At 36.5% G+C, this 15219-nt stretch overlaps 1 protein-coding gene across 1 annotated transcript; it reads right to left on the reverse strand.

Annotated features, from left to right (window-relative positions):
• Positions 1 to 8947: 8947 nt before the first annotated feature.
• Positions 8948 to 15032, reverse strand: LOC112038659 (uncharacterized). Its single transcript, XM_024071493.2, has 6 exons — positions 14880 to 15032; positions 13955 to 14286; positions 11653 to 12100; positions 10952 to 11250; positions 9562 to 9930; positions 8948 to 9220 (listed from the first exon to the last, which is right to left on the reverse strand). Exons 2-5 carry the CDS (start codon positions 14255 to 14257, stop codon positions 9586 to 9588), a joined length of 1395 nt encoding a protein of 464 aa, XP_023927261.1. The 5' UTR covers positions 14258 to 14286; positions 14880 to 15032; the 3' UTR covers positions 8948 to 9220; positions 9562 to 9585.
• Positions 15033 to 15219: the final 187 nt, after the last annotated feature.

Below are 15219 nucleotides of genomic sequence, written 5' to 3' on the forward strand. Positions count from 1 at the left end.
ATCGCATTTTTGATTTTAAGGACTAAAAGCAGTAAAAATAAAAGATAGGGACCAAAGTGGGAATCACGTGAAAATGTAGGGACGAAAATGTGTTTTTCGCCGCTAATCATTTGACAAAACGCACTTTACTTGTAATTTGGTAGTTTTAGGTATTTTTAATACTTCAAGAAATAAGGTTTTAAGATCAAGTGTTAAAGTCATTAAGTCTGTCCAAGAAACAAGCTATGAAAGTGCAAGTTTATTAAAGCTCGACAGCTGGCTCGACAACTATATCTATTAAGCTTAAGAAAGCTGTTTAGCTCCGTGTGCTCGACACCTACTCGACAGCTGCTTGACACCTACTCGACAGCTGCTTGACACCTCCTATCTGTCAAGGTTTAAGAAAAACAGATTTTTCTATTCTATTTTCTTGGGATCCGTGTTTATGTGTTTGGGCCTTCTTTTCTCCTAACCCTGAACATATAAAATGATTATTTTAAAGGCCGTCAAAGAGTACACAAATTGCATAAGCATTGAGTAAAGTCTGTTTAAACAATTTGTGACTGGAGACAAAGTTTTGTCCTAGATCATCATTCTTGAAGAAGTTGCTGTGTATGTGCACCTTTGGGTTTTGTGACTAAGCATCTTCTTGATCTTCATCGTTGGAATGAACTAAAAAACTTTACAAACAACAACTCTCTTTAGTTGGTGTTTGAAGTCGCGTACTGGGATTCGTGCATTGGTTAGTCACGTACTTGAGAGCCGTGTATCAAAAATGGGAAATTGTTACTACAGAACAAGTCCAATTGGGTATTGGGGTAAGGTTTCAACTGTAGGTTAATATAAGGTACTGAGATTCCTTTACTTGTAACCGCTTGTTGTGATAATAGTGAAATTTCGAGAATGGTGACCTGAAAATCACCCGGTGAGATTTTTGCCGTTAGGTTTTTCCCATTCATAAACAAATCATTGTGTTATTTATTTTCCGCTGCGTAATTAGTTTATTGGTGATTTGTTTGTACTATCACACATTTGCATTTTAATTAACTTAATTAATTCGCTTGGCTAAATTAATTGGTTAATTTATCACAAGGGGTCAATACATTTTTGGCCTATCACGGATCTAGTCTATTCATCAATCAAATCATCGAACCACAGTCACGACGTGATAGATCAAACTTCTCCGATCAAAACCCAGCTAGAAGCAGTCTCAATGGAGCTCACACGCTCCCTCATGCGTTGCCCCAAGTTTTTGTCTGTCGAAAACGCACCGCACACGCCACCGAGATCCTCACGCACCTGACAAGCTGCTGCCACGCGACTCTAGTTGCTACACATGCTCAACACCTCTGAGTGCCACGTCAGCCCTAGCACGTCATCCGCCACCTCAACAACACACGTCATCCAGTGACATCAGCAAACAGTACTGTTGACTTCTGACCGTTGACCATTGACTGCTTACCGTTGACCCGCACTATTAACCGTTGACTTTTGGTTTAACATTTTAACCAAAGTCGAAATTTTTGAACAATGCCTATCTTGCTCAATTTTTTGCGTAGATTACGATTTTAGGCTCCGTTTCTTCATTTGAGGTCTCTAGATCCCACTTTTTTGGTCATTTTCTTCATTATGGCTCAACAAAATAAACAAGATTTCATACGTCCTATCATCATTATGTTGGATGGTCCTATTAGCTATCATGCATGGTCTCAAAATATGAATGTCTTTCTTAAGGGTCGTAAACTGTGGAGATATGTGATTGGTTCAATTCCTAAGCCAATACCAAAACCTAAGTCCAAAGCCACAGCTGCTGAAGATGCCTCTAAGATTGCTGATACAGTGGATGATTATGAAGAATGCCTAGAGGAATGGGAGAGTAGTCAAAGTAAGATCTTATCTTGGTTTATCAATACGTTTGTTCCCTCCGTTCATAATCTTCTTCATCATCTTGAGACTGCTGAGGCTGCTAAGAAATTTCTGGCCGATTGCTATAATTACACTAATGATTCAAGCTTAGAGTTCCATATTGAATCAAAACTTTATCAAATGCGCCAAGAGACAAGTCAGTCTATTTCTGATTTTTATTCTCAGACTTCTACTATGTGGGAACTCTCTACTGCAAATCCTCCTTTAGTGTGCTCTAAGGACATTGAGTTATTTGTCAAATATAAAGATCGCTGTAAATTTATTCACTTTATGATGGGTTTACGTGAGAATTTTGAGCCTACTAGGGCTTCTATGCTTAACTGATCTCCTACTCCTTCTCTTGATGCTACAGTCAAGGAGCTCATTTCTGAGGAGAACCGTCGGCCTACTCATCACATGTCATCTCTAATCATGCATTGGCTACACCATCTCCACAGCCTCCCATTGCTGCATTCACTGCTCCTCCATGTATAAACACTGGGTGTCCCACCTCTTAGTCTTCCAAAGGTACTCGTTGTGAGTTTTGCTAAGCCAAATGCCATGACATCTCAATTTGTCACAAACTATAGAAATTTATGCAAGAGCATAATAAAGCTTCTCTTCCTCGAGCAACTGTTGTATGTCCTTTAGATCCATCGGTTCCTACCGAAGCTGATATTAAGGTAATAATTCAATAATTTTTATCCCGAACTTCCACTGCTCTTTATGTCATCTCAGGTGAATAACTTTGGTTTTTTGATACTATATGTTGTAACCATATGACTCCTGATGTAACGACCCAAGGAAAAGCGCTAGCTACATCTGCACTATACCTCAAAAGGACTAATCACAATTAAGACTCCTTATAGTTGTTAATAAAGTTCAGATCTACCTAGTAAATAATCAATGTAGGACTCATCACACACCCACACACATCACACAATCAATCAAATTGGGGTATCACACCTGATGAATCCCAATTTTCTGATAACGCACCCTTAGAACACCTTATCACCATTTACACTGCTGATGAAACTCCTATGTCTGTTAGTCATAAATGAACAATCTCTTATTCTTGTTTATCCCTTAGTGACACTTTTCATATCCCAAAGTTATCCCTCAATTTGCTTTCTGTTAGTCAACTTTGTGAATTAGGCATAGATCTTCTATTTACTACTCATGGTGTGGATGTGCAGGATCCCCAGACAGATCAAGTTCTTGGAATAGGCCGTAAGGTTGGTCACATATTTGAGGTTCATGATTTGAAGATTCCTTCATAAGTTGTTTCTACTGCTACTACCACTGTCACCCCCTTACCTGATCTATGGCATGCTCGTCTTGGTCATCCATCCTTATCTAGTCTTCAGTTGTTAGCTTCTCAAGGTCATTTAAGTTCAATTCAGTTTCAAAAATTTGATTGTACTTCCTGTCATTTTGGCAAACAAACAAAATTTTCCTTTAATAATAGTGACTCCTTTTCTTCTGCACCTTTAAACTTATACATTCTGATATTTGGGGTCTTGCACCTATTCCCACTAAGGGGGGATTTAGATATTTTATCATATTTGTGGATGATTTTTCTCGATATACTTGGATTTATCTACTTCACCATAGGTCTGAACTTGTGTTTATTTACCAAACATTTCATAAAATGAAGTTCAATTGCACAAGTCTTTCAATCAGATAATGCTCAAGAATATAATGATAAATCTTTCATATCCTTTTTAGATAGTCATGGGACCCTTACTCAGCGGTCTTGTCCTTACACCTCTCAACAAAATAGTCGTGCAGAACGAAAATATCGTCACATTCTTGATGTTGTCCGCACCTTTCTCATTTTTACCTCTCTTCCTGAGCGCTTTTGGGTTGAAGTCAGACTCACTGCTGTGTACACCATTAATCATATTCCTTCACCAACTACGCACAACAAATCACCATTTGAGTTTCTCTATGGTCAAACTCCTGACTACTCTTCTCTTCGGGTTTTTGGTTATGCTCACTTTGTCTCTCTTCCTCTTCATGAATGAACAAAGTTCCAGCCTCGTGCTCGTCTCTATTGTTTCCTTGGTTATGGTGTATCTCAAAAGGGGTTTCGCTGCTATGATCCCATTTCTCATCACCTTCGTGCCTCCCGTCATGTTGAGTTTTAGGAACATCATCGTTTCATAAGTCTTTAGCAGTTTCCTATGTCCTCTTTCTTAAAGTCTCCCATTTTTACTGATCTTTTCCTCCCTCTCTATCTTGAACTTGTGGAGGATTCTTCGACATTGGCTACCTCTCCAAATGACTCATCTCTAGTTCTGTCCCCGGCATATAACCCGCCTGTCTTGGATCCTGTGGCACCACCCTCTCCTGAGTCTCCTGTTGGTCCTGAACTTCATCGTTCCACTCGGATAAGCATTCTTCCCCTTTCTCTCACTGATTATCGCTACTTTTTTGCTCTTGCCACCCTCTATGAACCTCACACCTATCGTGAGGCCCATACTGACCTTCGTTGACAACAAGCTATGAACAAAAAACTAAATACCTTTCATAAGAATCACACTTGGGATATAGTTGATTTGCCTCCTAGTCAGTCTGTAGTAGGTTGTAGGTGGGTTTACAAAATCAAGACCAAGGCCGATGGATCTGTTGAACGATACAAAGCTCGCCTAGTTGCCAAGAGCTTTACTCAGAAGTATGGCATTGACTATGAGGAAACATTTGCTCATGTTGCTCACCTTACATCTGTCAGATGTCTCATTGTTGTAACTGTTATTCGCCGTTGGCCTCTTTATCAAATGGATGTGAAGAATGCTTTCCTTAATGGCGACCTCCAAGAAGAAGTGTACATGCAACCACCCCCTGGCTATCCATACTCAGGTAGTCAAGTTTGTTACCATCGATGTGCTCTTTATGGCCTTAAGCAAGCTCCTCAAGCTTGGTTTGAAAAGTTTAGATCAGTTGTTGCTCAGCAGGGTTTCACTTCGAGTCCTCATGACACTGTTCCCTTTGTCTGAAGATCCTCTGCTAGTATCACTCTTATTCTTCTTTATGTTGATGATATGATTATTACTGGAAATGATTCTGCAGGTATCCGCTCTCTTTAGTGTTTTAGTTAGCATTTTAAGATAAAAGATCTGGGCACTCTCAGCTATCTTCTTAAGCTTGAGGTTACCTCATCCTTTGATGGATACTATCTTTCCCAAGCTAAATATGCTTCTGATCTTCTCTTCAAAGACGGTATCACCGACAACAAGACTGTTATCACTCCCTTGGAATATAATGCAAAGTTCACACCCGTAGATGGTGAACCTATATCCGATGCTACTCACTATCGTCAGTTGGTTGGTAGTCTGATCTATCTCACTATTACTTGTTCGAATATTTCACATGCTGTGGGTATGGTTAGTAAGTTCATAAATGCCCCTCGTTCTGCCCACTATGTTGCCGTTCTTTGGATTCTTCGATATGTCAAAGGCACACTTTATCATGGTCTCCACTACTCCTCTTTGTTTCTCTCAAGCTTCATGTTTATTCAAATGCAAACTAGGCAGATGATCCGACTGATCAATGCTCTATCACAGGTTTCTGTTTCCTGTTAGGTACTTCTCTTATCTCATGGCGTAGCAAGAAGCAAGATGTGGTTTCCCGTTCCACTACTGATGCTGAGTATCGTGCCCTTGCCGACACCACCTGCGAGCTTGTCTGACTTCGTTAGCTTTTAGCTGACATGGATGCTCCACAACCCACTGCCACTCCTCTTTATTGTGACAATCGCAGTACTATCTACATTGCTCATAATGATGTCTTCCATTAACACACCAAGCACATTGAAATCGACTGTCACATCACTCGCTAGCATCTCAAGAAAGGCAATCTCAAGTTGTTCTCCATCTCCTCTGCTGACCAGCCTGCTGATATCTTCACCAAGACTCACCTGCCTGGTCGTCTTCGAGATCTTATATCCAAACTTCAGCTGGCTTCCTCCTTGCCACCTCGAGTTTTAGGGGGGATGTTAGTGTATAGTTTAAACTAGATTAGCTCATTGGGCTTAACCCAGTATACTGTACTTATAGTTTACTCATATTACTTGTATCGCACACATACCTAGCCTATATAAGACTCTCTATTGTACATTATTATTTACACATCAATATATAGACTATTCAATTTTTCTCTCTCACTTTATATTGTTAACATGAAATACATTAAAGATGGGTTTACTCGATGAAATGCATTTGACCAATTTGCTACTTAATTATTTGGTTCTAGTTTATGTGGAATGTAAATATTGTGATCTTATCGGTAAAACTTCAACAATGGCCATCACCCAGCAAGACATCCCCGGATTGGTGATTGCGAAAATGTTAAGCTATTACAAAGAGTCTTTTAACAAATTTAACAATAAAACAAAATATATAAATAAATATATATATATATATATATATATATAAACCGCGTAAGAAACTTTCAGCAATTAGTTCTAGGTAGATAAAAAGATGCTAGTAATACGATGAAGCTAACAACTCCCAAGACCAAGACCAAGACCAAGTGATTTGTGAATTGGTAAGCTAGGAAATTTTCCTCGATGATAAATACGATGAAGCTTAGAAGACCAAAATTAATTTTAAAGAACGGAAGCACTCTCTTGGTATTAGTCAAACGGTCATGACAGAAAATTAGTACTTGATGATATATACCAATACCAATACTCAGCCTAATCACCCATCAAGTGTCTGTGCCATACCATCTAAAACTGAATTTTTTACGCCCCCCAAGCCATATCACTTTTATGACCCTCCAGAGAGCCCACCTAGCCCAGCTGGGCATGGTTTTACTCTGGGTAATCTATGAATTAATGTTTAAAGGCCATTACATCGCCTGTTAAAACACAAAACCTAGCCCAAACCCACTGCCAATCGGTCATCACTACTCAAAACTCCAGGTCCGAATATGAATCCAAGCATTTGAACAGGGTTAAGAAGTAGAGGGCCAAAGCCAGTATACCCATTCATCATAATAATCTCTTATACACAAGTTCTCAGTAATCAGTCAATGCGAAATTTGGATTGGGCATAGTAATTTACTTAAGCAATAGTTTGTAAGCATATTTTAACAATAAAAGACAGGCTGAATTGCTGATATAACAGCTTTTGCAGTTGCAGTCAAGGTTGCAGTACTTGTAATACCAGTTATATCAACAATGTTAAATTCGATCTATGCCAAGTAACAATAGGCAGACTGATTGCCATGTATTCAACATTTCCATTCAGATCCACACGACTTGGTATCAACAATGTAACTTCAATGCCAAATGCAGTAGCAATCTTTTCTGTTACGCCATACATCACAAACCAACGAGACCAAGTGGATCCTACAATATCCCGTCTCACACCTCAAATTTGGTCAAATAGACATCAACATATAGATTGAAAGTGTCGCAAACATCATTGTCAAAATCGCGATCTGAATCATAGGATCGCACGATTTTATAATCCCACCTCACCAAAACATTTAGGATCGCAATAGAATTGTAAAAATAATATGATCGTATGTAAGATCATGTAAAATCGTATGAAATCTTACCGATTCTACCAATCCTACCAAAATATCAGTTTTTGGTTTTTCTTTTTTCTTTTTTTATGAGATAAACTTTTGGTTTTGATGAAGTTTTAAGGGTTTTTATTTTTCTATGTTGTAATGGTATGACTTTTTATTTATTTTTATATATAATTATGTTAACCTAAGTAAATATTTTCTAGTTTCTAGTTCACTTGTAATCAGAATAAAGGAATACTTCATCATTTTTAAATGCAAAATTTATATTGGCTTTGCTACCTTTTAAACTATAATGTTGTTAAATTTATTTGATCAATATACTAATTTGTGTTCTAATATTACTCAAGTGTTTTTTATATATACAAATTTATGTATTTTTTATATATAATTTTATTAGTATGCTTGTATTTGTATATTAATTGATTGATTTTTTGAACATGCTCTATAATTGTTACTGTGTTGTATACCTTGAATAATTAAGTGTGAAATTTTATCTTGACCTGTTTTGCAATTCTAATATACAAATATAAAATGTATACATAAATGAACTAAATGATAATGATTAGGATTTAAGACGGTGGTTATAAGAAACCTAAAATGTAAATAATTAAATGTTCACTCCACCTTAATATCATCTTGTTTTTAGATTTCATATTTTAGTTAACTAGTTTCCATTTGATAACTTATTTTGGATTTTAAACTTGAAACTTGGATAATATTTCCATATATGTTGATAAATAATTTGGTATTTGGTTACTAATTAAACATTTATTAAATTTAAAACTTAAATATATTTATTTCGTTAGTATAGACATAGTGATGTAGGACATGCAAATTGCATCATATGATGCAAATATTTGTTTATTTGTGGATAAAATCACAATTTATGTAATTATTTAACATACAAAATTATTATCAATGTGTTTTTTGCTTTAAATTTGAAAATATATAAGATTCTACGATTCACGATCCCACCTATTTCTCACGATCGTACGTAGAATCCCGATTTTGACAATCTTGGTCACAAAAGTATAATAATGCAACCTACTATCTCAAACTTATGGAAATTAATTCCCCGATAAAAAGAACAAAAAACAAAAATGAAATAGTTCCAAGGATGCTAGTGAGGTAGAAGAGCATCACACAGCACCACTGCACATTTTATAAATCTATTAGAACAATAATCATTTTACAACAAAAGTTTGGATACCACCTTTGTGACAGCCAATTCCACTGCTGGGAATTAGCATTCAGAACCATCAGACACCACCAACTTCGGTTAAAACTACTTCTGACAATGTCTAGAACATCCATACCCCAATGGAAACAATAACATGTTTACCAATGAGATCCCTGTAGGTGTATACTAGACACCCACATGAGATGAAACCAAGTAATTTGAAATAAATATAGAAACAAACTACCCATGGTGGCTCACATACTATGAAGACTGCACTTAGAATGTTGTGCAACCCATGGTAGAAAATTTAAAGCAAACAATAATATAAAATGAACTTCAGTCTGGCAAATTACTATTCATTACTGAAGGCAAAATTTCAACCAATCAGGAGTCATTAGCTTCTAAATAACCAGCCTTAACCAATAAACCAAAACCATATCCCACTTCTTTACAACAAAGCTCTAAAAAGAACTGAATCACCAAATTGAAAAGAAATAGGCATTACCAACACAAGTGTGTACGATTCATCACTTCTCAAGTTTAAAACCGTTACAACCATACTTACCTAGATATTGGCCTCCTCTGCATAACGCCTACCCGACCAAGATCTGGACCCTGAAAATTTTTGGAATGAAATTTAAGCTAATGCTTGAATAGCAATGAAAAATCTGCAATACCCACTAAACAACTCCAACATCTGCCACTACCCAACCAAAAACCTACTACATTTAAAAAACCACACCTTTCTGTGTGTTGTGCACTAATATTTGCACAGTTTCTAAAATTTTTAAAAGCATTTTAATGTTTTTACATCTGCGGCCACAAAACCAGTCTGAAGATGTGTGGACCTTACCATGAATTGCACGAGAAGATTATGTATGTTCTATTAGGTAGGAAAAACAAAATAAACCAGAAATTAAATCTTTTTAGCTTGACTGGAGAGCAAGACAACTCACCACCCTTTAGTTCAGTATAATGATTTAGTATCGATTGTAGGCTTTCCCATAATCTTCACGCCTCTGACGCTGAAAGTCACTGAAATTTTCATTAGGCCTTGAAGAATAATTTTCCATTGGGTTTGGGTATCGGCTTCTTGAATCCATGGCTAAATTGGCCCCAGCATAATGAGGGTTGGCCAAGGTACCATCATAGTCAGAATAACCATGCTGTTTATATCCTCCAAAACCAGAAGTGGGCATTGGTTGACGTGGCTGCTGTTGACGTCTCTGGGCATCAAGTTGGAGAAACTCCTCCCACTGTTTTGCATGTTGTCCCCTCAGACTAGCCAGTTGCTTCATGTAGTTCTCTCTCATCTCCCTAATACCCTTTTACCCGTAGAACCAATAGTTAGAAATCACAAGTTCGAAATCCACATACTATGCTGGGTGTGTTCAAAACAATTATAGTGTTCCTCAGTACAGCAGTAGGCATGGCAGATGACGGTAATATAAGAAACAAGATTTAAATCGCATTTTTATGTTTTACATCTCCTGTTTCTCTCTCTTTCAGTTTCATAAAAAATTTTAGCTTTTTTTGGTAATATATAGATTCTCAACTCTGATCATTGAACTTCAGTATTAACCATGCTGCAAAACCCTTCCCCACAACATTTGCCACACTAGCAAGCACTAAGAATTCTATGGGCAGCAGAGTTAATTATGCTCCCTCGAGGAAAAAGAAATTGAACAAGAAAACATAAACATGCAAATTAAATCATCTATAATTTTTTTGAAGGGGGAAGAGAGAAACCATTCAGAAGCTCTTTCTTTTTCTTTTTCTTTTTAATTCATAAATTCCTTATTACTTACCAGAGAGAGTGAGAGAGACCCAGCTAATTTAAAGATTAACCAATACAAAAAGATCCATGGCACAATCAAAAACTCAGAAAGTATAAAAGAGGAGAGGAGATTAAACAAAGAAGCAAAGCCCATGCTAGACACACAGCGCATTTGCAATCCAAAAACTTGATTCACCCATGAGATAAAACAAGAACAAAAATAAATTCAAGCTGTTTCCTAGTTATTTATAAATCCAGACTTCATGAACTTCAATGAATTTAACAGATTAAAAATTGGTTATAAATTTTTTTTTTCTAGGTAAATAGGGTGAGGGGGGCTGGTAGGGTTCAAACCTCAGTGCCCAGGCACAACAAGAGGTGCTGGAAACGCTGGGGTATCCCTCCCTGGTTATAAAAATATTATTAAGTAAAAGATGCAATTGGTCTTGCCAGGAATAAAGCGTTTAGAAAAACTAATTGCGAAGAAAAATAAAAACTTCCATATTCTCCAAAACATCCACCAGTTAACACTCTGCAGATGTACACCAACACTACAAGATGGTTCTTACCTCACGATGCCTGTAATTTTCTTCATCTTCTTCCTTGTCACGAATTCTTCCAAGTTCCATTGCATCCCTCTTATACTCCATCTCTAATTCTTCTAATGTCTGGGGGACAGCAGGGTAATCAAACTGACGTCCAGATTGCATATCAGATCCTCTTCTCTCATTATCCCATCCATCAGTTCTATAAGCACCCGTGCTCTGATTATTACCATCATATGAATTATATGACTTGCCTGTGTAAGGAGGATGTGCTGGAGATTTTGAATTGCTTGAACGACCTCTAGCTCCATTATTACCATAAGCTTCACGAAATGAAGAGTCTGTTAAGCACTTGATTCAAGATGCTAACATAGATGGTAGCTTTAATTCAACATACTATCTTTATATTCACACAGTGAAATCATCCGTGGCAAAAGATCCAGATATGCTTTCAGTAAATAATTTCGTATTGGAGACAATCCGACCAATTCAGACCCACTCACGAAAGTTACTTCAGAATCGTACACAAAATGCTTGAACATAAGAACTTACCTCTTGCTGCAAACAAATGATAAGCAAGTAGTAATTAAGGACTCAGAAACAATGAAAAGGATATCCAACAACACATAGGAAACTATATAGGAACCTTAAAAAGGTTACAAATCATAAACATGAAATTACCAGCTTTCTATGGACGCCGTAAAGATATCCTATGCTGTCCCTACCTTGTGGAGAACCCCTTGAGAATTTCTGCAGATCATCACGGATACGGTCTTCCACAACCTTCTCCTGCCTGCCAAACCTCTGTTGGAACTGTGATGCATTCTGGGGACCAGGATAAGACCTTTGGGATTCAGAGCGTCGCATTCGTGCATCAACAGGGCTTCGCTCAGGTGACCTAGATCTTGCCATGTAGGAACTAGAAGATCCCCTTTGATCACCTTCATCCTTAATCACTTTGTGCACAGCATCCACACCTTTTGCCAAAATTAACCTATCCTTGCCACTGACAATAATAAATTTCTCCTCCATCTTGATTTTGCAGCCAATATCCTTTTCAATTTTTTGAATAACTTTTTCTGAAAAAAGTGCCTTTACATGCTTTTCTCTAGCAGGTACCCTTTCAAAGAAATCTTGAGACTTGCGATTTGCTCCAAGAGTAGAAGGACACCCCTATAAATGAGCCAAACAGCATGGCGTTTAACCAGGAAATAAAAATAAAATAAAAAATCTCCTCTTCAAACATAAGTAATGTACTCATTAAAGTTCAACATATACAAAAGACTCAACAATATTCAATTAGTTTTACCTGTTCACTTGACTACAATGTCAATTCTACTAAAAGAAATGTGTTGTATTTATTTTCATGACAGCTGCATGATATACAATACTAAAATAGATTAGAGAAGACAAAATGGCTCTAATGTCAATTTGACAAAGGACACTCTGATACCAATTTAACATATGATCTTTGCAAATCCAACACAAAATTAGGCTTATTGATAAGCTCTTGAAGAACTTTTGAATGGGATTTGAGATTTAAGGATCTAGGTAAGATTGGGTTTTGAATGAATCCTGAGGGAATGCATAAAGATAAAGTCTTTATTATCTTTAATAAAACTCATTACTTACTTAATAAAAAATAAAAAATTTTGAGGGTAATGTGATGGTTGTTTGGCGTTAGAATAGTGAACTGAATGAGAAACAAAGAAAGATAAACTCTAAGCAACTAACCTAGGTTCCCTAGGCAATCACAATTACAAAAGAGAGAGCAAACACACCCTCGAAGCTTAAAATAAGCTGCTGGAAATTTAAATAAATTCAATTCCTCTATCTGAATTTTTTTTACTACTTAGAAGTCTTAGGCTATTGCCAATTTTTTTTTTCCTAGAAAAGACAGACTCCTACTAACCTTTTCCTCTTAATAACAAAGAAAGTAATTAAGAACTTCTAAACCAACTAGATAAAGGACTCAAAAACATGAAATAAGATTCATGAGCCTTTGGTACAACCTATTACAACCCATTCCAGAAAATCTGGAAATTACTAGATTACCTTATTCTAGTAAAACTTAATTAAAACTGATCCAGCAACTTTCTAACATAATGAAAATTAATACTTAGACTCATTAATAACTAAAATAGCCAATGAAAGGTGGCAAGAAGGCCCCACATCGAAACTAGACCACAAACCTAGAATCTTTTGGCATTTAATCTAGTTTTTCCTAGAACTCCTTGCTGGTTGCATCACAATCTAAATGAGCAATAATTTTTTTACCCAACCATTTTAATAGTTAACATTGACAACCATTAGCACTGACTACGCAATTCAGCTCATCAAGCAACAATGACTATTTAAACAGAGAATTAGAAATTAAACCCAATACAAACAATACAAATCACAGTGCCCCTAATAATGACTTCGTACTGTCACAATTCAGCTCATTGACTCTGATGTGAAAAATCTCTACACCCCATCTACCTCCTCATATCTGTTTGTGATCAAGGGCAAATGTGCACATCCGCATTCATGTTAAAGCAATAAAGCTTAAACTTGGAGAAACAGTGGTAAACTGAATGAAAGCAAATCTCAAACTAAACTAGTCTGATAGGCATGAACCAGGAAAGCTCCAAGCAATATCAATAGGAATAAACCGGAATGCTCACTGGAAATAGATGACTTAACTACTGCACTGGACACCCATTCACATTCTCAAGTCAGATCTATCTTGGCATGTTATATGCCAACGTATACCTGTCCTGATCTAAGCAGGCCGGAACATCAACTTAAGCAGTGCTATTCATATGGTATAAGAAAAACATGGTCTTCCTTTTTCCTTTTCTTTCCAATAAAATTTGTTAACTGAATAAGTAAATAACTCTCAAGATAAACATGTGATCATGGAAAAAAAAAGTTTTTTAAAAAAAAATTGTACACACATTAAAGCTGATACTTTTGAAAGACAGTTTTGCAACATTCAACAAGTAGAATAAACTAAGAAAGCATTTCTAGAGAAGCCAGTAGTACCTGAGTAAAGTGACCAGACTCTCCACAAATTTTGCAAATCATTTCTTCTTCTTTCCGTTTCTTCCAAATCCTCTCGGTAGCTTTCGACTTAGCCTCCCATACCTTAGCTTCTCGGCTTGTGAAATCAGTTGGAACAGCATTCGGATCCCGTTGTTCCTCTTCCTCGTCAGAACCCGCCTGAGACCTTTTGTTTGTCTTCCCCTTATCCTGCACATTGTTGGTAGCCGATCCCAGAGGCCCGGTGTACTCCTTGTAAAGCTCACTGAAGTCATCATCAATATCCGGGTCTGGTCTTGTCGCCATCTTATAACAAAGTTAACTAATTTCCACTCCTATATTCCCAGCCATAAACCCTAACTTATTAAAGTCGAACACTCGCAACAGAGAGAGAGAGAGAGAGAGAGAGAGAAGAAAAAAAAAAAGAGTATATTCTGAATAAACCTATGTTCCATTAATCCAATTCTAAATGTATTGCGAAAACTTTAAAATATATTCAAGCATGCCTTATAAACACAAGAAAATAAAAATAAACCTATAAAAATTAGGGTTTGTTTGTTTAGATAGAAAATAGTTTTGCATTGGAGGCTTTATCAATTATGAGTTATTGCCTTTTCCAGTACGTTTCTAGATAATTATATCGTTAATCATTATCAGTAGTGAAATTTGACTCTTTTTTTTATTATTATCATAATTGTTCGTAAAGATTTTCCTAGGAAACAAACAGAGTCTAAGAGTGAGTGGCAACGAAATGCAATGTTAATTAGACAAATTAAGGCGAATTAAAATCGGAATTAGGTCAAAATTGGCGGGGTTAAAGTGAAATGAGAGTAGTGTAAGATGGAAAAACCGCATGAAACTACGCATCTTATGGTATGAAAATGAAATACACAAAAAGCGAAAGAAATGAAGAAGAAGAAAGTGGTACCTGAAGTGAGGATTGAGGAAGAGAGAGAAGGTTGAGCGGCAAGCAGATAGTGATGGGTTTCGCTTCGCGCAACGACGAGATTGAAGAAGCTAGGGCTGGTTTTTCTTTTTTAAGCTTCACCACTTGCTCTGCCTCTGCTCTCTGGAACTTTTTTATTTTATTTCTTGTTTTTATTTTTTTTATTTATTTATTTTTAGAACGATTTCTTGTTTTTATTAACTTATTAGTTATCATTTCTTTTTTTTTATATGGACAAAGTTTAGCTACAAAATTGATTGTAGATTTAGATTATAAACTCACTTAATATAATAAATATTACTGTATATTTTGAAAATCTAAC

The sequence above is a fragment of the Quercus suber genome, unplaced genomic scaffold (genome assembly GCF_002906115.3).
Source record: "Quercus suber isolate HL8 unplaced genomic scaffold, Cork oak 2.0 scaffold_534, whole genome shotgun sequence".
In the NCBI taxonomy this organism is placed as follows: Eukaryota; Viridiplantae; Streptophyta; class Magnoliopsida; order Fagales; family Fagaceae; genus Quercus; species Quercus suber.

Coding starts and splice junctions, on each gene's coding strand:
- LOC112038659 (XM_024071493.2), bottom strand. CDS start 14,257: ATGGCGACAAGACCAGACCCGGATATTGATGATGACTTCAGTGAGCTT. Junction 12,101..13,954: donor AGTCTGGTCACTTTACTCAG/GTACTACTGGCT, acceptor GCTCATTTATAG/GGGTGTCCTTCTACTCTTGG. Junction 9,931..10,951: donor AAAATTACAGGCATCGTGAG/GTAAGAACCATC, acceptor TACGGGTAAAAG/GGTATTAGGGAGATGAGAGA.